Here is a 17,612-nt window from a genome sequence, read left to right on the forward strand (position 1 = left end):
TTGTCTCTGTGGTTTCCTAGACTTTCTTTGAGGATGACTCTGATTTAGACGGAGCTCCTGCTGGTTCTCATATGGAGGATGGCGGCCGTCTGGAGTTTGCCTCAATGTTTGACACACTCCATGCCTTGGACACACAGACTGACACTGGACTTATTACTAGCCCAGATTGTGAAACTGACTATATTGAAACAGGGAGGAAAACTCCTCTCCTTCATCGGGAACTTGGGAAAATCCAGAGTAAGCTGTTAACAGCCTGGGCTTTTGGCATGTCTCTAGGAAATGCTGTGGAGAACAGAACTTGTTTGCTCAAGCACACTCTCTACTGTGTGGTACGATTTGCTGCTTTACTCCATTTGATGCCCAGCTCCCCGGTCCACACAGGGAAAAAGAACACCTCGGTTTCTACTTGCCTCTTGCACCTTCTCAAAGCCCTTCTTTCTTTTCTTCCCTGGGATAGCGCTCACTCAGATGGGCCAAGCTGCCTGGGGCTGGTGGTAGAGCTCAGTAAACGGCTGATATACCTCATGCTGACCCCTAACCCTGAGTCCCACCAGACTGGTCACTGTCAGTTATCATCCCACAGTCTATCCACAGTCCTACTGATCTTGCAGCAGGTCTCTGATTCTCTTGACCACACCTACAGCCTGCAGCAAAGACATGTCTGGTCCTCTGCAGAGAAGGAATCCCAGCCACCACAGCTCTGGCCTTCGGATGTACACCATGTGCCTCTGTTACAGGATGAGAAGGAAGAGAAATCTAGTTTTGTACAGCAGGCACAACCTGTTCCCCAGCGACCATCCAGCAGGTACAGACTGTCTCTGGCTTTTTATGTGTCACTGTTACTTTATGAGCAGCTAGTTCGATTAATTGTTGTTGTGGATGCCAGTCATTGCATGTCATGTTTTGGTTATCTCAAATCAAACAAGGTTTGATTTTCTATTTTGGCCAGATTGTTGGGAGTGTGGCAATGGGTCTATAATATCACCCAGCTGTATATGGAGGAACTGAAAAGCTTTAAAGGCTGTGATGGCTGGGAGGAGGAACAGCAACAGTTGGCAGTCAACATGGCCCAGATCCAAACTGCTCTGCAGGCTACAGGAGAAAGGCTAGAGAAGGGCCCTGGACTGCTAAGTTACCCAGGTCTGTAACAGAAGGGCTGTTTATCTATGGTTGTTGTATCAGCTACAAGAATTACATTGGGTAGTTTAAATGAAACAAACCAAATTCAAAATAACAGTGGTTCAGATTGAAGAAAAGCCTAAGAGTTATGTCTGAATATATCTGAATAATTGTTCTTGTCATTCTTCTCCCCTTAGGCGAACATCTTTTTCTGTGTGGTTTGTACCCAAAAAGTGCTGATACATGGCGGTCACAAATTTGTGAGGAGAGTAACAAAAGTAAGAACCACTGCTTTAGTTTTTCCATTTAAGTACATGTGGTGACATTCAGTCTGAAATGGTAATCATGTGTCTTTTTTGTTAGGCTCTGATCGTAGTGTCTTCAAAGAGACACGGCTTTGTCTGGCACTCCTATACAGTTTGTTATCCGAGTACCGTCTGAGAGAAGCCCAGGAGTTGGGGGACCACATGGCCCGCCTGATCCTGCATAGGGCTGGACACCAGAAGGACAACATGACCTCCATAACAGGTCAGCCATGGTCAATAACGGGTTGTCTTTGGCACCAGCATATAATGTGTAGACCGTGTGGAGAACTGCCTTCTGTCTCGAGAACGAGAAGTGTACCTCACTCCAATAGTAAGATGTTTGTCATCAGCTCTGTCTTTATGACCTGCAGCAGACTCTCTTCCTTGCTCGTGGTTGCCGATAGACCTTCACTGTGATGCAGCTTGTGCCGTGGTTCAGACCCTGGGGAGATTCATGGCCTCTTATTTCACCAACCAACCCCTCTACATCATGCCCCCTCACCATGTGGCCGTCCTGCCTCCACTACATCTACCACATGGTGTGTTTCTATAATTATTTGTAAGTAAAAAAATGTCTTTATTTATATTGCTATTTGCTAATATGTTCTTTCCCAGCCCCCAGTGTCGGGCGCTTGGTGCCATTGTGCCAGAAGGAGGTGGCTAGAGCTGTGCGACAACAGCAGCTGTCAGAAGTATGGACAGTAGACTACGCCCAGGACCTGCTCCTTCTGGGGGGTCTGCTTCCTGAGACTGTGTGGTTGGCTTACCATCTTGGGGACTGGAAAACAGCAGCGTCTCTGGGCCTGGCCTATAGGAATTACTGCAATGACCACTTTGACTTCACCCGGTCAGTGGAAAAGTATTATTAAGGAAACCAAATGAGTTTTCTGTTGCCATCATTAGAATATATTAAATTCAGTTTTACCTTTGTCGTTTACACTTACATCTCAATGACATCTTTTATGACAGACTCAGGAGGAGAGAGCTCCATCTCCCACCAATTTTAGAACCAGGAAGCATTTTTCAGGTTGAGTTGGAGTGTCTTCTTGACAACAAGTCCGACTCCCAAGAGCACAGAGATGAAGACGGTGACGAGAGCTTTAGAGGTTGGTGAGACCTGACAACTATAAAAATGACCACAACCCACATCGACCCCTTTCATTTTAATTTATGCTTTTTGTCAACTCTTTACTAGACCCTTTGGAAGGAGAAGACTGGGATGTGTTACAAGTTTCCATACAGGAGATTCTGAAGGCCTCAGTCATGGCCGGAGTGAATGTTATATCATCACCTTTATCTTCTTTGCTGGACAGAGCCAAAACCCTGTGTTCTTGCTTGCCTACCTTGGTGCCCAATGGACTGTATCTGCCTTCCCCACCTCTTTATTGCCCTCAGCCTTCCCCCAACACACAGGTACATAACACAGAAGATCAACCTTTGCATGCAATATGTTTACATATGTCCATTTTAGTATAATTAAATGTTGTGTGTGTCTCCTGTTTAGGACCCAGTATGGACAACAGGGCAGTTTGCAGAAGTTGCATCACGTCACAAAGTGTCTGGAGTTCTCCAAAGATTACTGTTATTTCTGAGATCTGCACGTTGTTGCCATCCTGCTGCCCAGTGGTACATCAGCCACCTGCGCCGTGCCAGACACATATTACACAAGGTACTTTCCAGGACTGAGGGGTTTCTGCCTGGTTTAATAAGAGGATTAAACGTCCCCAAGTGTGACTGACAAGCTGGCAACAATTACATTTTTGGAGAAATTCCAAGTATTTTCCATTTTACTACATTTGAAACTCAAAATTATCATTGGTCGTATATTGCAAAATAGACAACCTGTCAGACATGCATGTAATTACGCTTTGGTATGAAGTGCCCTGCCACATCCTAAATAGTGCAAATATTTGATATTGTTTTCAGATCAAGAAAAAGTACTCTTATCCATCAGCTGCTGAAAAAGAAAACCCTTTCCCAGAAGGCCTGATGAAGTTCATCACCCGCAGTGGATTTTTCAGACGGGGGCCTAATAAAGACGGTCACCTGGACCCTGACACCATTGAAACAATTAGTAAGATTCCACTCATTGTGAATTGCGAATATAATAATCAATGATCCACTTTTCCAGATAAAACTATATTCTAACTATAACTGTATTCTGTCTGTAGTCTGTTTTAGGGAGCTCTGTGGTTTATGCTGGATGCTTCATGTCAGGGATCAGCTCTCCATTTCCTGCAGGAAGTATCAGGCTGCCAGACAGCATGACAGAGATGAACAGGTATTCCATTTGTGTTCGACTGTGTGACATGTTTTTGTATAAATATCCTCAGCCATTTGTGCCCTTTAAATAAGTGTGTGTGTGTGTGTGTTTGTGTCTCTCAGATCCCTGAGGGTTCAGAAGTGATACCTACCTGTGTTGACGCTCTCCGCTGGGCCCGTCGTTTTCTGCCTTTCTCTTGCTTCCTCAATGCTGAAGAGATCCTCCAGGACATACTCCTCAGCCTTGTGTCTGAACTTCCTCCTATCTCTCTGGTGATTTGACTTTTTCTTGCCTATTCTTACATAGATGATATTTATCAAAGTAACACAGAATGACCTTGAGTGAGTACATTTCTCATCCTCCTCTGTTTTTGTTCTTAGGTGGCAGACACGCTGGTACAAGCCTTCCCAGAGGAGGAAGAGTCTGTCAGAGTCCCTTTGAGAGAAAAGTACAACTCACTGCTGCAGAGACTGAGGCAGTGCAATGTCATTGGTACGGACACCTGAACACATTGATGGATTTCTTTTATTTTACTTTGGTTTAACTTTATTGATGGCTACATTACATTATTGATACTTGAGTTCTGTTGAGAATCTAATGGGGAAAAAAAAGGCAAATGTACCGACCCTAAAGATAATTTGCTATGGTCTTTGAGCTGGGTCATAACACCTCTATCTCTGTACTTTGATTACTGCTAGTTACATATTACTAATTTGGTTTTAAATCCTCAAAGCTTTGTGTATTTCTTTTAGTAAAAAACATGGACAGAGATTTAGGATTATATATTCTACTTGTTATCTATGACCTCCTAAACAAATGTCACTATACTATATGTTATTCTGTCTGTTCTCCAGAGGGTGAAAAAGGGGAGGTGAACGAGGTGATGATGATTGTGATTCAAGACAAACGCAGGCAGAGAAGAAAACATCTTGGGCGTTTGCAGAGGCACCTGGCCACCCCTGAGCTCCATCTGTGGGAGAAGGAGGAGGAAGAGGAGGACAGGGGAAGCAAACATGGGATGGCTGTGTTGAGGCAACTTTCACTGGGTACAAGTCTGAGCACCAGCACCTTAACTGACTGTGGGTACCCCCCATTGTGCAGTGATGGAGACCTAGCGGATAATACATCTGACGCTATCTCTCCTGAAGTGCATAGCAGAGCCAAGACAAGGTAGCCAGCGTGGAATAGTAGCACTGCCATTACACTGAGGTATCACATATTTATGTTGTGGCTTATTCTGTGCTCTGTGGTGTTCTTTGCAGGGGCAAAAAAGCAAAAAAGTTGAGAAAGCATGCAAAGAAGACTGCTGTTAAGATTGAAAGCGTCATTCAGGAGGAGAGTCACCCAGGTGAGGCCAAGGAGAGTGAGCAGCCCTCCCTGCCGGTGGTTGGCACCTGGGAATTTGAGCTGGAAGATGAAGAGTATTTAAATTTCCTGGAGCTTTTCCTCAGCTACGTGCTAGAAAAGGATAGTGCCGATGGAGGGGAGTCAGGCGGTGAACTCCCTTTGTTGAAGGGCTTCTCCTCCCAGCTGAGGGAGAGAGAGTTGCATTCTCTCACCTTTGACGTGCTCACCACTATTCATCGCCGTCAAAGAGATGCGCACCATCCAGCAAGAAAACACCTGAGCAATGATCCTCCAGTGTTCAGAGCTGGCTACTGCTACAAACCTGTGAAACAAGGTGCGGCACCAGAGTTGCAAACTTCCTCCATCTGGAGTGAAGCACCCATATCCAGAACTAGCCTTTCTGTCAACTCTCTTCCTGGGCTGATAACTGGCAGGGAGAAGGGTTTGTTTGGCCTTCGACAGCAGAGCAGTGTGCCTTTGGCTCAAAGAATAAAGGGAGGTCGTTTTGGTTCTGAAAGTAACCCTATACAAAGTGCCTTTCCCACAGGGCAGCCATCAGAGAGCTTGATATTTGGCTCCCCAACTTCTATGGAAGCTGTGATTGAACTGCAGCAGGGCTTGGACCCTAAATTAGAGGCTCAGTTTCCAGAGCTGGGCAGGCTGCTGGAGTGGATGGTACGCTGGGCCGATAGGAGGGTGCTACTAGGACATCATGGCAAAAAGAAGAGAGAGAGGGGAAGAGGGGTTGGCGGAACAGCTGATGAAGGTGTAGTGATTCGTGTCAAAGCCTCGGCACCTGCCGTCCTCACTTCCCTCAGCTTGCTGCAGCACAGATACACTGCTTTACTCGGGTCTGACTGGTACAGTGCCCATATCCAAGTTCCAGAAACACAATGGACTGTAGCCCCTGTGCTGCAACATGAGGTGAATAAGAAGCTGGAGAGAGAGAGCAGTGTTGATACAGGCTACCCTGGATCAGCCAACACTCCCATCGCTGGTCTTGATCACAATCAACAGCAAGAAGAACTGTCCATGTGAGTGCCCCATGTTTTTGATTACAGCGGCTTATTATTGGACTTAATGGAAACTAGCAAAGATAGATATTTAAGTATTTATTTTGAAATTATTCAGCATTTCACATGGCTTAATCTCACTAACAGTTCATATAACATAGCATTGTTCTTTTTTGTTTTACTGTAAATATGAATAATCTGTTGTATTTATATATAATTTGTTTCCCTGCAGTGCTACACATACAGATGAACCAGAGGAACTGACATTTCACAGGACACCTCTCCCTACTGACCAGGATCAACTGATATTTGATGATCAGCAGAGACAATCCAGTTTACAACAACCATCTCTCGATGACTTAGATGTAACACCTGAAAAAGAAGGTATGATAATAAGAGTTATATTGGATGATCAAAGTGTTTTTGTAATGCAGACCCTCATAACAGAGAATACTGACTGATATGTTGGATATTTGTAGGCAAAAGTACTGAGAGTGAGGGCTTGGAAGTGTCGTCCTCTGTTTCCAATAGGAACATCTCTGAAAACATCTGCACGCCTGAGACGGTGAATATTACCATTTTGGATCCCTGTTCTTCATATATGTCATCAACTATGTCAAAACACAAAAATAACTGTTGTTTTGTCCTTTGCAGAGTTTAAAGCTTGCAGACCTGGACTTCTCAGAAAATGCTGCGGATATGTCCAGTTCCGCCTCTCTGTGAGTTTTTGATGCTAAGCTATTTATGTTGCAAGAAAGTAGTCTTATTATGTTATATAATGTTAACTATAGATGTTTACTTTAATTAATCAACACCAAACCATATAATTCTAAACATAATCACTGCTATTTCTACTGTGTTTTTTTTTTACTATTTCTACTGTATTTCTACTGTTACTTCTACATCAGCATTTTGGTGGTTAAACCTTAGGCCAAAACATACAAAATCGTTTTAGACATGTGATATTGAAATTGCCTGTTTTGTAGTTCAAGCCACAGTGATGCTAAAAGCCTACAAGCTGCCCCACACCCAGAGCCCCAAGCTCTTCCTACTGTCCAGCCAGAGGCAGAGGTCCATGCAGAGCTTTCTAGTTTAACTGGCGTGCTGCTCCCCAACACACCTGTGGATCCTCCAAGCCTTCAGCGACAAAGCTCCACAGCTGGTGCACCCACTGTGGATATTACAGCCCCCAATCCGCCATTATCCACTCAGACTGAGCCAATGAGGCAGCGTCTCGGTGAAGACTTATTCAGACTGGTTCAGGTAAGAACCTACCGAAAGGAAAGGTTTTGACTCAAGTGACTCTTAAATTGATTCTGATTTCAAGTGTTTTTGTCCATCAATACAGAATATCAACTACATGAGCTTTATGGAGGTTTTGGGAGCTTCATTTTCGAACCTTCAACTTGCCCAGCAGAGCTCGTCTTTGGCCCAGTCTAACATGAACTCCTCACACCATAATGTGCCATCCTCTTATGCTACCAATTTCATCCCTCAACCAAATGCCTTACCCGTTCCATCCACCATTTCTGTGACGCCTCACACACAAGCATGTGCACAAAGTTTAGGATCCAACAACCCTCAGTTCGATCAGGTCCCTTCATACCTGTTTGCACAGCAGCCTGCCAGACTGCGTTCAGGTATATCCTCTTCAACAGCTGGCCAGCATCACACCACTATGAATCGACCCTCAACTGCTACTGGTGAAGTTGTAAATTATCAGGTATTGTTCAAGTGCTCTGTTAAGTAATGACACATTATTCTTGTATGTAAACAATACTTAAATCACAGTGAAACCAAGTTGAATACAGTTTGTTTTTCTTCAGGAAATGCAGCCACTCTCTGTCCAAGCGATGTCACCAGAAATCCAGTTTAGGGAGAGCAGGAGGTTAATCCCACCCACAGAGGGGCTTCTGACAACTACTGACATCATTCACAGTGCCCCTGTGTTACCGCTTTCTAATGATTGCGTACAAAGTGATCCTGCCACCCAGGTTTTGGGTCTGAAGTTACTTCATCTCCAACATCCTCCATTGCCCCACCAGAATGCCTCACACTATCCCCCAGCCCAAAGGTCCCAGGCGCTGCACACCACAAACCCTGCAACCATATCCCATCAGCACAAGCATAAGAACAACAGCCAGTCTGCCTCAAAGAAGATGGAAAAGGAAAAGAGAAATGGGTCTTGGGTTCCAAAAAGACAACTCAGCTTTGATTCTCCTGGGTACTCTCAACCCAAGACTCAGACATCAGAGAAATTCAGAGAGCAGAGCTTCTCGCTACTTTCTCCTGCTTTACCAGCTCACACACCTGCACCAATGCAGGGCCTTCGCCTGCTGCACTTTCAGTCTGCCCCACAAAACAACATCACGTTCCCCAGACTACCCTTACCGTATTCCTCCAGGCCTGCTACTGTCATTCCAGCTCCAATGGGAGAAGCGCCTATGATCAAGCTTCTACATATAGAATCTGGACCAAAAATGGCAAGCAATACTTCCATTACTTCAGGATTTTAAATTAGGTATCATTAACTCTTGCATTGTGGTTTATGTACATATATCTATCTCTGCCACAGATGTTGCCCCTGGCCGCTCCTTCAGCCCAAACGACTCGTCTCATCTCCATGGAGGAGTTGACAAGTTCAGTGATGGGGAGGCAGAATGCTGAAGAGGCTCGACCGCGGTTGCTCACAGTAGACCCGTCTGCTGAAAGCACTAGAAGGGCTACCACTTCTCCTAGCTTTAACTCCAGCAAGAGGCAATCACATATTCATTCTCATGTTATTGTTTTTTCGTTGTTTGTTTAAGTTGATTATTTTACACACTATACTCATTATGTCTTGTTTACAGGCAGAAGAGAAGAGATGAGAAGTCAGGGAGGGCAAGAAAAACAGAGGTCACATTCAGACCGAGCGAGTCTATCATCCTTACACAAGAGGTAGAATAATGTTAATTCTAGTAAGAAGTATTTTGTACAATTACCAATGTTTACGTGTAATTTATTTGTTCTAATGTATTTACAGCCTGCAAATGAGGCCGTATCTGAGGAGCCTGCTGCTGGACAGAATGCTGCCATTCAGTTTGGTTAGTGTCAGATACCTAATACCTACCTAATCACATGCATCGATAAACTGCTGCAATACTGTTGCAATAAATATTTGTTTTACATGCGTTACACACAGTATTATCTAATTATTGACTGGACATTATAGCATATTATTAATATAGAACCAGTGGAACATTATAATGACATGTTTTCAATTCTATTGATCTGTTGTTCTTTTTCTAATTAACTTTAATTCCCAGGGTCCTTTGACTCTTTGCTGACTGGTCAGAGATTATTGGACAAGGCCATGTCCACCTCAGCTGATCTACATGCATTTGCTTCCACGTGTAAAAGACCCCCAGAGTGCCATGATGCATTCACCAACACAGACCCAGGTGAGTTAGAGTTTGGGTCAGGATTTAGACACTTCATATTGTAATAGTTATTACACCGTTTTTGTTTGTTTTTGTAATTGAACAAAAATGTGTGTGAGTATTACTGATCTTTTTTCAATCAATTAGAAATAACACTTCTCTGTTCTGCCTTCATTTCTTGAAAATAATGGGGTTCTGTGCAAGTTTCCTAAAACCTAAATTCTGAGAAATGTAGTAATTTAACATTATTTTTTTGATTTTATTTCTTTCTCAGCTTGTCCTTCCACTCTTGTGGATAAAGCTGTGTCTGCCTCTGTGACTGCTAGTAGTGCTAAATGTAAGTTGATTTGAAATTGCAGGTACAGAATAACACAATGCTTCTTATGTGTTGTGGATATAATGAAAAGTAAAACATTGTGTGTGTGTGTGTGTGTGTGTGTGTGTATGTGTGTATGTGTGTGTTTTCTCTATCTAGCACAAAGTTCAGGAAATCTGCACCTTTTCAAAGAGCGCCTTGTTCCGGACCCAGAGGAGACCCCACAGGGACCTGAGAATAATCTGGTAAGAGGCCAGACAAACTAGGTGGCAGGGGCCTTTTCTATATTAAACACACATTTTAGCAAGGGATTACTTTAATTAATGGATGTTTTTATTTCAATTCACTTTTATTTGTTTCCCTGTCTTTGTCTCTCAGGATCTGAATGGCCGCCAGTTCATAAGTGTCTTGGATCTTGAAGACAAAGCCCTGCATCAGGATTTGCCACCCAGTCTCAGCCCAGAAGCACAAGATGTTCCTTCCGTCCGCCCATCCTCACCTACTTCTGCTGAGCTTCATGTACTTGCAACTTCTGTTATTAGGAGTGCTGCAGTTGCTGATCCACAACCCTTTGTCATAATTCCAGAGGATCTCCTGAAACCCAACACTCATGCAGGTCTTTGTATGGGTTTACGTTTAAAGCAATTCTGTCTTTTATACTGAATACAGTCGGATCCGTGGTGAAGCATAGCACTACCGGTAACATTTGGTGCTAATATCTGCTGTACTGTTTACTCTAGATATCACTGAGGAGTCGCCATCACACAGCCACATTGGGCCCGATATGGATCCAGAGAGAATCACTTCACAAGACTTGGTTGATCTGTCTGACTCTGAAATCTGTCGAGCCATAAAGTCCCAGAGCGTTGGACCTCACAGTGCCTCATCCATACCTCCTACAGTCTGGTTCTCCTCTCGCCTGTCAGAGCTGGATGCTCAGTTGGCCGCTCTACAGAACATTGCAGACTATCTGGAGATGGACTTCTCCAACTCCAGGATGGTACATAAGCATGTTGTGTTTTTATTTATCATGCTTATATTATTAATGACACCCAAGTTTACAAATTGGCTTCGAAGGCAGACAAAGTTATGTAATCTATCATTCCTTGCCTGTCCTGCTTTGTCTCTGTGTAGCTGGTGAACACTATTGAAAGGCTCACACCATTCTCAGATCCGGAAGTGAAGAAAAAACAAAAAACTGTCAGACTCTCTGTCCCACAGGAAGGTATGACCTAAAACTATTAATCTATAATAAAAGCCAAAACGGGATTGTATTTTGAATTACATTAAAGACTCTGGTACGTTCTCTGTCCCTAACAGCATGGATGTCACAACTGGACACTTCAACTGAACCAAATGCCTTTGAAGAGGAAGAAGAATATCAGGAAGAAGAATGTGTGGTTCATAATGACGAAAGGAAGCCATCTTTTTCTCACAGTCACAATGCTGGTCCTTCCTACCTTTACACCCCTCCAAGTAAAACAAAACATTTAATCAAACATTTCTTAAAAATTGTTGCTACTTTAAACAAGGGGCTAGCACAGTGGTAAATAACTGTATTTATAGTTGATGGATAGAAATATCAATAGTGTGCTAAAGGTAAATGCAATGTGGGCTTAGGGTTAGACATTTTCTACATATGGCACAATACTGAATACTAAATGAAGACTACTAATGAAGTCAAATATTTTTTAGCTTTTACCCAAAGATGCAAATGAGATTTAAAAGACCAGTATGTATGCTTTAGTGACATCTTACAGTGAAGTTGCAGATTGCAACTAATTGAACACCACTTGCATCTGTATTTGACACCTTGGGAATGAGAACAGGCAGTGCAGTGTGTAGGAGAAGCTACGGTGGCCGCAAAACTCTCAAAATGCTCTGTCTACAGCCGGTGTTTATTATATCATAAATATTTATATTTATACTGAGGTGATTATACGCTAATGAAAACATAAATATATATATGAATATTATAATGCATTTCTGTCAACAGATCATCCTAAATGTTACACATTGGCCCTTTAAGTAGACTGAAATCAGCTGATGCACTGTCTGATTGATTTTAAATGTATTCTTTATTCTTGTATAAATCTGTTTTAATATTTCTGTTGCTCCCACAGAAACAAGAGATCAGCTGGCTGAAACATCTGGAATATCTCCTTCGTAAGTCTTTTAAATCTTGAGCCTTTTAACCAGGTTATGACTCAGATGTTTTTACCTCACTTATTTTTTCCTTCCTCTGCTACTTTTCAATACACTGCCTTCTACCTGTCAATCTCTAGATGGGCCAATGAGAATCTGGGTCACACTGGGCTATCCGATACAGCAGAAATCTTAGACGAGCTGGTGAAGGAGGGGTATTTATCCCCAGCTGACCTGGATTTGTCCAATTCACAGACTGCGCACCGTAGCAGGTATGGTACCTACTAAAATTCAGTACTGTTCAAATGACTACCTAAACAAAAATCATAATCACTGAGCTGAAACATAACGTGGCCCCCAGCAGGATGGACCAGCAGCAAAGTAGCTGGATGTCGCAGAAACGTGTCCTTCCAGAGGACGAGAGGAGAGAGCTGAGGATCTGGATGAGAAGGAAACACCGGGAAAGACTGGCTGTTTATCAGAAACACAGAGAGAGCCTGAGAGAGAGGGAGCACAGACCTTTTTCTACCTCTGGAACAGTGGTATGATATGTTTGCCTTTTTACTAAGAGTGATATTCTATTGCGTGTTATTTTTGAAAATATTATATTGTTTTTATACATTGTTGTTCACCTGCTGTGCCCCTGCAGAAACCAACAAACAAGAATCGAGCAACCATTTGGAGAACCAGAGAGGAAAAAGAAAAGTATGTACCTGTTTACATTGTCTGTGCGCAAGAGATGTGCATGTGTACAACTGTTATTTCCATTTGATTTAATAGGTTTATGCTTCTGGAGCAATACAACCAGAGGACCCGTGAAGCTTGTTCTATAGCCAATGACTTTCCCATCAATCCTTCAACCCTACGCTGCTCCTCACGGACCGAAGGTTCACCTGTACCCTCGACTACACGATGCAACTCTGCTCCCCCACCTAGTAGCGCTCACAGGTATCTCCACCAGAAGTAATCTGACCAGGATCTTGCCTCATTAAAGAATAATTGTACTCTGATCTAGCACTTGAACAAATCATTTGTGAATTATCCCACAATGATCAGATTCTGTACAAACCCGAACCTGTCTTTTCTGAAAATCTGGAATTATCTGGATTTGGTAATGGAGGTAATGTCTTCTTCTTAGGACTCGCAGTGTATCTGCCAATGATAAAAGAAGTCTTAAGTCTGGACCAGCTCAAGCCCATCTTCGTCCATGGACTGCTGAGATGCAAGGACAGCCTTCAGAGGATCACCGCAGGAGACTGGGACTACATAGACCAGGTATCATAATGATATTCAGCTACATTGATACCCTGTAGATCATGCTATTATATTCAATTCAATTATAATCAAATTGAAGATGGCGCCACGAACGGTCCCCTCGGTGTGTTGGTGCGCATTGTTTTTTCTTGTTTTGATGGCAATTCACTAAACTTGTTTATGTGAACTTTGTGTTAGTTACCTTTCTGCCAAGGGACCGTCTGTCACAGGTGACCAGACGTGGCATGCTCACTGACACAAAGAGCCACACTAAACCGCTCACAGCCAGCCAGAGTGACGAACAGCATGTTGGATACCAGAGAAACACGGGGCTAAACAAAAGTCCTTCAAGGGCGACTGCTGTAGGGAGAGGGACCATGAGGGAACAGACGAGGATGGAAGAGAGAGACGAGGTGAACCTTTGGGAGACTGCCTCAGAATTGAATAGGCTCCTGGGCCCAGAGGAGTCTAACATAGTAAAAATCACATTTTTTTATTAGATATTAGCCTATATCTGAGAGGAATGTAACTAACGTAGATTGAAACTAACCTCCCGTTCACTCTCAAATGATTGTCCTCTGCTTGAATTAAGAATTTGGATAATAATTTTAAATGGCATACTTTTGATAGATGATTTGGTTTCATGTCCAGTTTCATACATGTGTTGTATACCTTTCAGGATTTGTCTGGACTTTTGGATGAGCAGGATGATGGTGCCATAGCTGGTGTGTCAGACATGGACTGGCTGGACAACCTTTCTGAAACCGGCAGCAGCAGCCTCAGCAAAATAGACTGGGCCGCTATCGAGAGGATGGTGACTGCAGAAGAAACTTGAGCGTCTCAAGAAAAAGAAAAACCTTTTCTTACCTTGCTGACACTTGAGAAGATGTTATATTACTGGGAAAAAAACGTCCTTGATTTTATGTGCATATTGAGTATATTGTAAATCAGACGCATTATAAACTACGATAATATAGTTTTATAATTTAGATATGTTTAATCAATTCAGTATGATCAGCAGTGATATTAAATACTGTATGTCAAGACGAGACAAGATGGATTTTTAATTGAAAAAGTGTGCCTACAGTAGATATGTAATCGATTTTATTTTCATAATTTGTGATAGAATATTTTGTTGCACTGACATCTGCAGTAATGTCCTCTTCTTAAAAATATCGGCATGTGCCATTGGTGTGTAAAGTTTTCTACATTTATAATTTATTTTTGTACAGACTTGACTGTCCCAGCTATTAAATATCTGGATTTAAGCATTTCAAAGCTGTTTCCTCTCATTTTATTTGTTGTACGGAGCCCACTGGAACACACAAAATGTGTTTTAATATTAGATTGAATTATTCTGTGCCTTATACACTGGATTTTGCAGTGGATCTACCAACTACTCCAACCTGCTATTTTCCTCAACAGATGATGATCTTTTTTATATACAGTATAACATTTAAAACTGAAATAAAGTAATACAGCATTAAAGGTCCACACTTTTTGTATATCTTTGTAATTAACTGAGCTATGCTTTAGTGTACACAACGTAAAGAGTCATACACTCTGAAAACACTCGGAGCACCAAACAGTTGCGCGGCAACGAATGCAACAGACGAAGAAGAAGAAAGAACTTCCGGAGGTCAAAGGTAATCTTCGTATTTGAAAACATGGATCCTGACAAAGAGGAGGAAGGTAGAAACTTTTAGCTGTCACACGTTTTTAAGTTTTGTATATCAATTATACACGAATTGCTTATATGTGTAGGTATATTGGGCTCTATTTCCAGTTTGTTGGACGTTTATCAGCGAGCTACCTTAAGCTGAGTTTGAGAAAAGAGACAGGCAACGTTGCTGTTTTTTTTGCGAGCTAAGTTTATTTGTTAGCTTATGCTCTCTTTCATTGTGTTCTCCTATTTCCATAATTTAACTGCAACTGCTAGTCACAGCTTCAATTAAAAAGCTGCAATTGTCTTTGAAACGAGAAATAATTGTCCCTCCAACCAGTGTTAAATGTAACCTTATTCTTCTCATTCAAGCTGAAATGATATTGTTAGCCAGCAGCCGTGGTTCAGTATTTCTAGATACTAGACGGAACAGTTAGCTGTATGTTTAGATGAAGGCAGATTTTAAAGCCTCAGTATGTATACATTGTGTGTGGGAGCAATATGGTATACACTTTAAAGGTATTTAATCCACCCTCTTTTCTTCGTGTTTATTTGACTACTTTACTTACGAGTAATTTTGAGCTGCATATTCTGCTCCACCACATTTCAAAGGGTAAATATTATTCTTTTTACTCCACTTATGTTACATAAAGCACATACGCTTATAAAAAAAAACCCATACATAATGAGTAGTTGTGTTGGCTCCTTGTTGTCTTTTCAGATGTCTCCAAACTTCTCACGTGGTTTCATTTAAATAAGTGAAGCCCAAAGAGGTCATATTATCCAAGATTTCACAACAAAGCAGAGTTCAGAAAAGTCCAAAATATAGATACAACTTCCTGTAGGAGAAGGATGATATGGGTATATCACTGCTCTGCAATCTTTCATGTAATAAATGATAATGAGACAGTCAATGGCTTTCTTCAGAACAAGTACTTTTCCTTTTGATACTTTAAGTATTTTTTGCTGATGATACTTTTTTGCTTTAAGTGGGCTCTACAATTCAGGACTTTTACCAGTAATTAAGTATTTTTTACTTAAGTAAAGGATCTGAATACTTCTTCCATCGCTGCGTTGTTGTTGTATTCTTGTTTTTGGCTTTATAAGTTTTATACTTTTATATACCCATATACTTTTACTTAGCATTTCCCCCTCTTTTAAGCCCTTTAGCAAACATGACCTTTCAGGGGTCACTGAAGAGAGTCGATGAAGACAAGATGAAGAAGATAACCCAGGCTAAATTCTTTCACCTCTTTTGCAGGCAAGATGAGCAGTGATGGAGACATTTCATCAGTCATGGGATTTTCTGGGTTTGGTAAGTACAGTCCAGCATAAACATTCAAACATTTGACATGCTCATTTTTATTTCTTGTGTTATAATCTGACAATATGGGCTGTGTCAGTTATTGCTCAGGTAAGCTGTCTTTGTTCCCTCCAGGTAAAAAGGCCCGCACATTTGACCTGGATGCCATTTTTGAACAGACCCGTCGAACAGCCATTGAGAGGAGTCAGCAAGTATTGGGTAGGTTTACCAACATGATGACTTGTCACCAGTGTGTGTGTTACTCTACTGTAATTAGGGATGGTACAATATATGACTTTATTGTGAATCACTATAAAGAATCATGGTGAATTTCCATTATCATGATAATCGTAAATACACCTCATATGGCTTTACTTGAAAATAGCTGTCTAGCTTGCTAACGCACAGTTCTGAATTGATTTCTTGGTTTATTTTGAATTTCCACAAGGGGGAGCCCGCATCTTTCCAGTCATTACAAAAGCCTCAGCCTGCCCCATTGTATCCCCTACAAAAAAAAAAAAGTTAAACCAGAGTGTGGAAATACTATGGATTCCAAACTAAAGAACAACAGGGAGATGAGGTGTCCTATCTGTGGTGGCAGTAAAAATGTATAGATTATTACAGTAATAAAGGTCCAATGTGTAATATTTAGGAGGATCTATTGGCAGAAATGGAATATAATATTCACAGGTCTGTTTTCATTAGTGAATAATCACCTGAAATTGGAATTGTTGTGTTTTCGTTCCCTTAGAATTAGCCTTTGTTTATCTACATTCGCCTTCCGTGGAGTTCGCCATGTTGTTGTACAGTAGCCCAGAACGGACAAACCACACAACACTCGCTCCGATCGTGTTTTTCGCCTATATTGCAACTACTGTAGTTTCTCCCTCGCACTTGGAAAGGGAGGGTGAAACAACTGAGTTGCAATCTGCAACTACGCCGCTAGATGTGACTAAATCCTACACCCTGGACCTTTAAGAATATCTTGATTGTTATCTTGATAATATCATGAATTGCGATTGTTTTGGCCAGTATACTCATGACATTCAATTTCCATAACTGCTAACTGCTGCTTAGATGAACGGCAGAAGGATAGTCACATGGAGGAGGAAGGAGAGAGCTCCAAATCGGTCCACACCCACAGAGAAAAGGCTGCAGCTGCTACTTCCAGGTAACCAGGAATTTTTTGTTTAATTCGTTGGGAATACTATATTACAGTTTGGTCAGGCTTCCACTGTGTATAATAAGGTTTTTCCTTGACTGACAATTATGTATTTGTTTTTCTTTTAAGAAAACAGGAGAGTGAGAGCAGTAGTGACAGTGACTCGGACTCAGACTCGGATTCAGAGCTTATTGGACCTCCGCTGCCTCCTCAATACAAAGCCCAGGACGATGCTGATGAGCGTCTGAGGCTGCCTCGTCCACCAGGTCTCACAGGCAGCACGGCTCAAAGTGATGATGACGA

At 42.1% G+C, this 17,612-nt stretch overlaps 2 protein-coding genes across 2 annotated transcripts in view; both read left to right on the forward strand.

The window, feature by feature from the left end:
* Positions 1-14,453, forward strand: part of cplane1 (ciliogenesis and planar polarity effector 1) — an 18,755-nt gene extending 4,302 nt beyond the window's left edge. Inside the window, exons 12-50 of the mRNA XM_035668550.1 lie at positions 21-805; positions 950-1,140; positions 1,317-1,397; positions 1,483-1,647; positions 1,796-1,963; positions 2,040-2,271; positions 2,394-2,530; positions 2,620-2,837; positions 2,929-3,093; positions 3,351-3,498; positions 3,596-3,705; positions 3,810-3,959; positions 4,068-4,179; positions 4,542-4,857; positions 4,950-6,068; positions 6,280-6,431; positions 6,527-6,612; positions 6,702-6,766; positions 7,034-7,310; positions 7,396-7,770; positions 7,874-8,530; positions 8,623-8,804; positions 8,897-8,984; positions 9,070-9,130; positions 9,353-9,487; positions 9,741-9,803; positions 9,942-10,027; positions 10,161-10,398; positions 10,523-10,782; positions 10,917-11,007; positions 11,103-11,258; positions 11,906-11,948; positions 12,068-12,199; positions 12,289-12,469; positions 12,577-12,632; positions 12,708-12,875; positions 13,066-13,202; positions 13,380-13,657; positions 13,861-14,453. Coding sequence (XP_035524443.1) covers positions 21-805; positions 950-1,140; positions 1,317-1,397; positions 1,483-1,647; positions 1,796-1,963; positions 2,040-2,271; positions 2,394-2,530; positions 2,620-2,837; positions 2,929-3,093; positions 3,351-3,498; positions 3,596-3,705; positions 3,810-3,959; positions 4,068-4,179; positions 4,542-4,857; positions 4,950-6,068; positions 6,280-6,431; positions 6,527-6,612; positions 6,702-6,766; positions 7,034-7,310; positions 7,396-7,770; positions 7,874-8,530; positions 8,623-8,804; positions 8,897-8,984; positions 9,070-9,130; positions 9,353-9,487; positions 9,741-9,803; positions 9,942-10,027; positions 10,161-10,398; positions 10,523-10,782; positions 10,917-11,007; positions 11,103-11,258; positions 11,906-11,948; positions 12,068-12,199; positions 12,289-12,469; positions 12,577-12,632; positions 12,708-12,875; positions 13,066-13,202; positions 13,380-13,657; positions 13,861-14,016 — 8,220 coding nt within the window. The 3' untranslated portion in view covers positions 14,017-14,453. The remainder of the gene's footprint in view (positions 1-20; positions 806-949; positions 1,141-1,316; positions 1,398-1,482; positions 1,648-1,795; positions 1,964-2,039; positions 2,272-2,393; positions 2,531-2,619; positions 2,838-2,928; positions 3,094-3,350; positions 3,499-3,595; positions 3,706-3,809; positions 3,960-4,067; positions 4,180-4,541; positions 4,858-4,949; positions 6,069-6,279; positions 6,432-6,526; positions 6,613-6,701; positions 6,767-7,033; positions 7,311-7,395; positions 7,771-7,873; positions 8,531-8,622; positions 8,805-8,896; positions 8,985-9,069; positions 9,131-9,352; positions 9,488-9,740; positions 9,804-9,941; positions 10,028-10,160; positions 10,399-10,522; positions 10,783-10,916; positions 11,008-11,102; positions 11,259-11,905; positions 11,949-12,067; positions 12,200-12,288; positions 12,470-12,576; positions 12,633-12,707; positions 12,876-13,065; positions 13,203-13,379; positions 13,658-13,860) is intronic.
* A 358-nt stretch (positions 14,454-14,811) lies between these two features.
* Positions 14,812-17,612, forward strand: part of LOC118332495 (WD repeat-containing protein 70) — a gene marked incomplete in the record, with an annotated part of 38,882 nt that continues 36,081 nt past the window's right edge. Inside the window, 5 exon segments of the mRNA XM_035667805.1 lie at positions 14,812-14,873; positions 16,106-16,159; positions 16,283-16,366; positions 17,225-17,318; positions 17,439-17,612. Of these exon segments, the coding sequence (XP_035523698.1) occupies positions 14,849-14,873; positions 16,106-16,159; positions 16,283-16,366; positions 17,225-17,318; positions 17,439-17,612 (431 nt within the window).

The sequence above is a fragment of the Morone saxatilis genome, unplaced genomic scaffold (assembly GCF_004916995.1).
Source record: "Morone saxatilis isolate NCDOM2014 unplaced genomic scaffold, NCSU_SB_2.0 Contig21, whole genome shotgun sequence".
Classification (NCBI taxonomy): Eukaryota; Metazoa; Chordata; class Actinopteri; family Moronidae; genus Morone; species Morone saxatilis.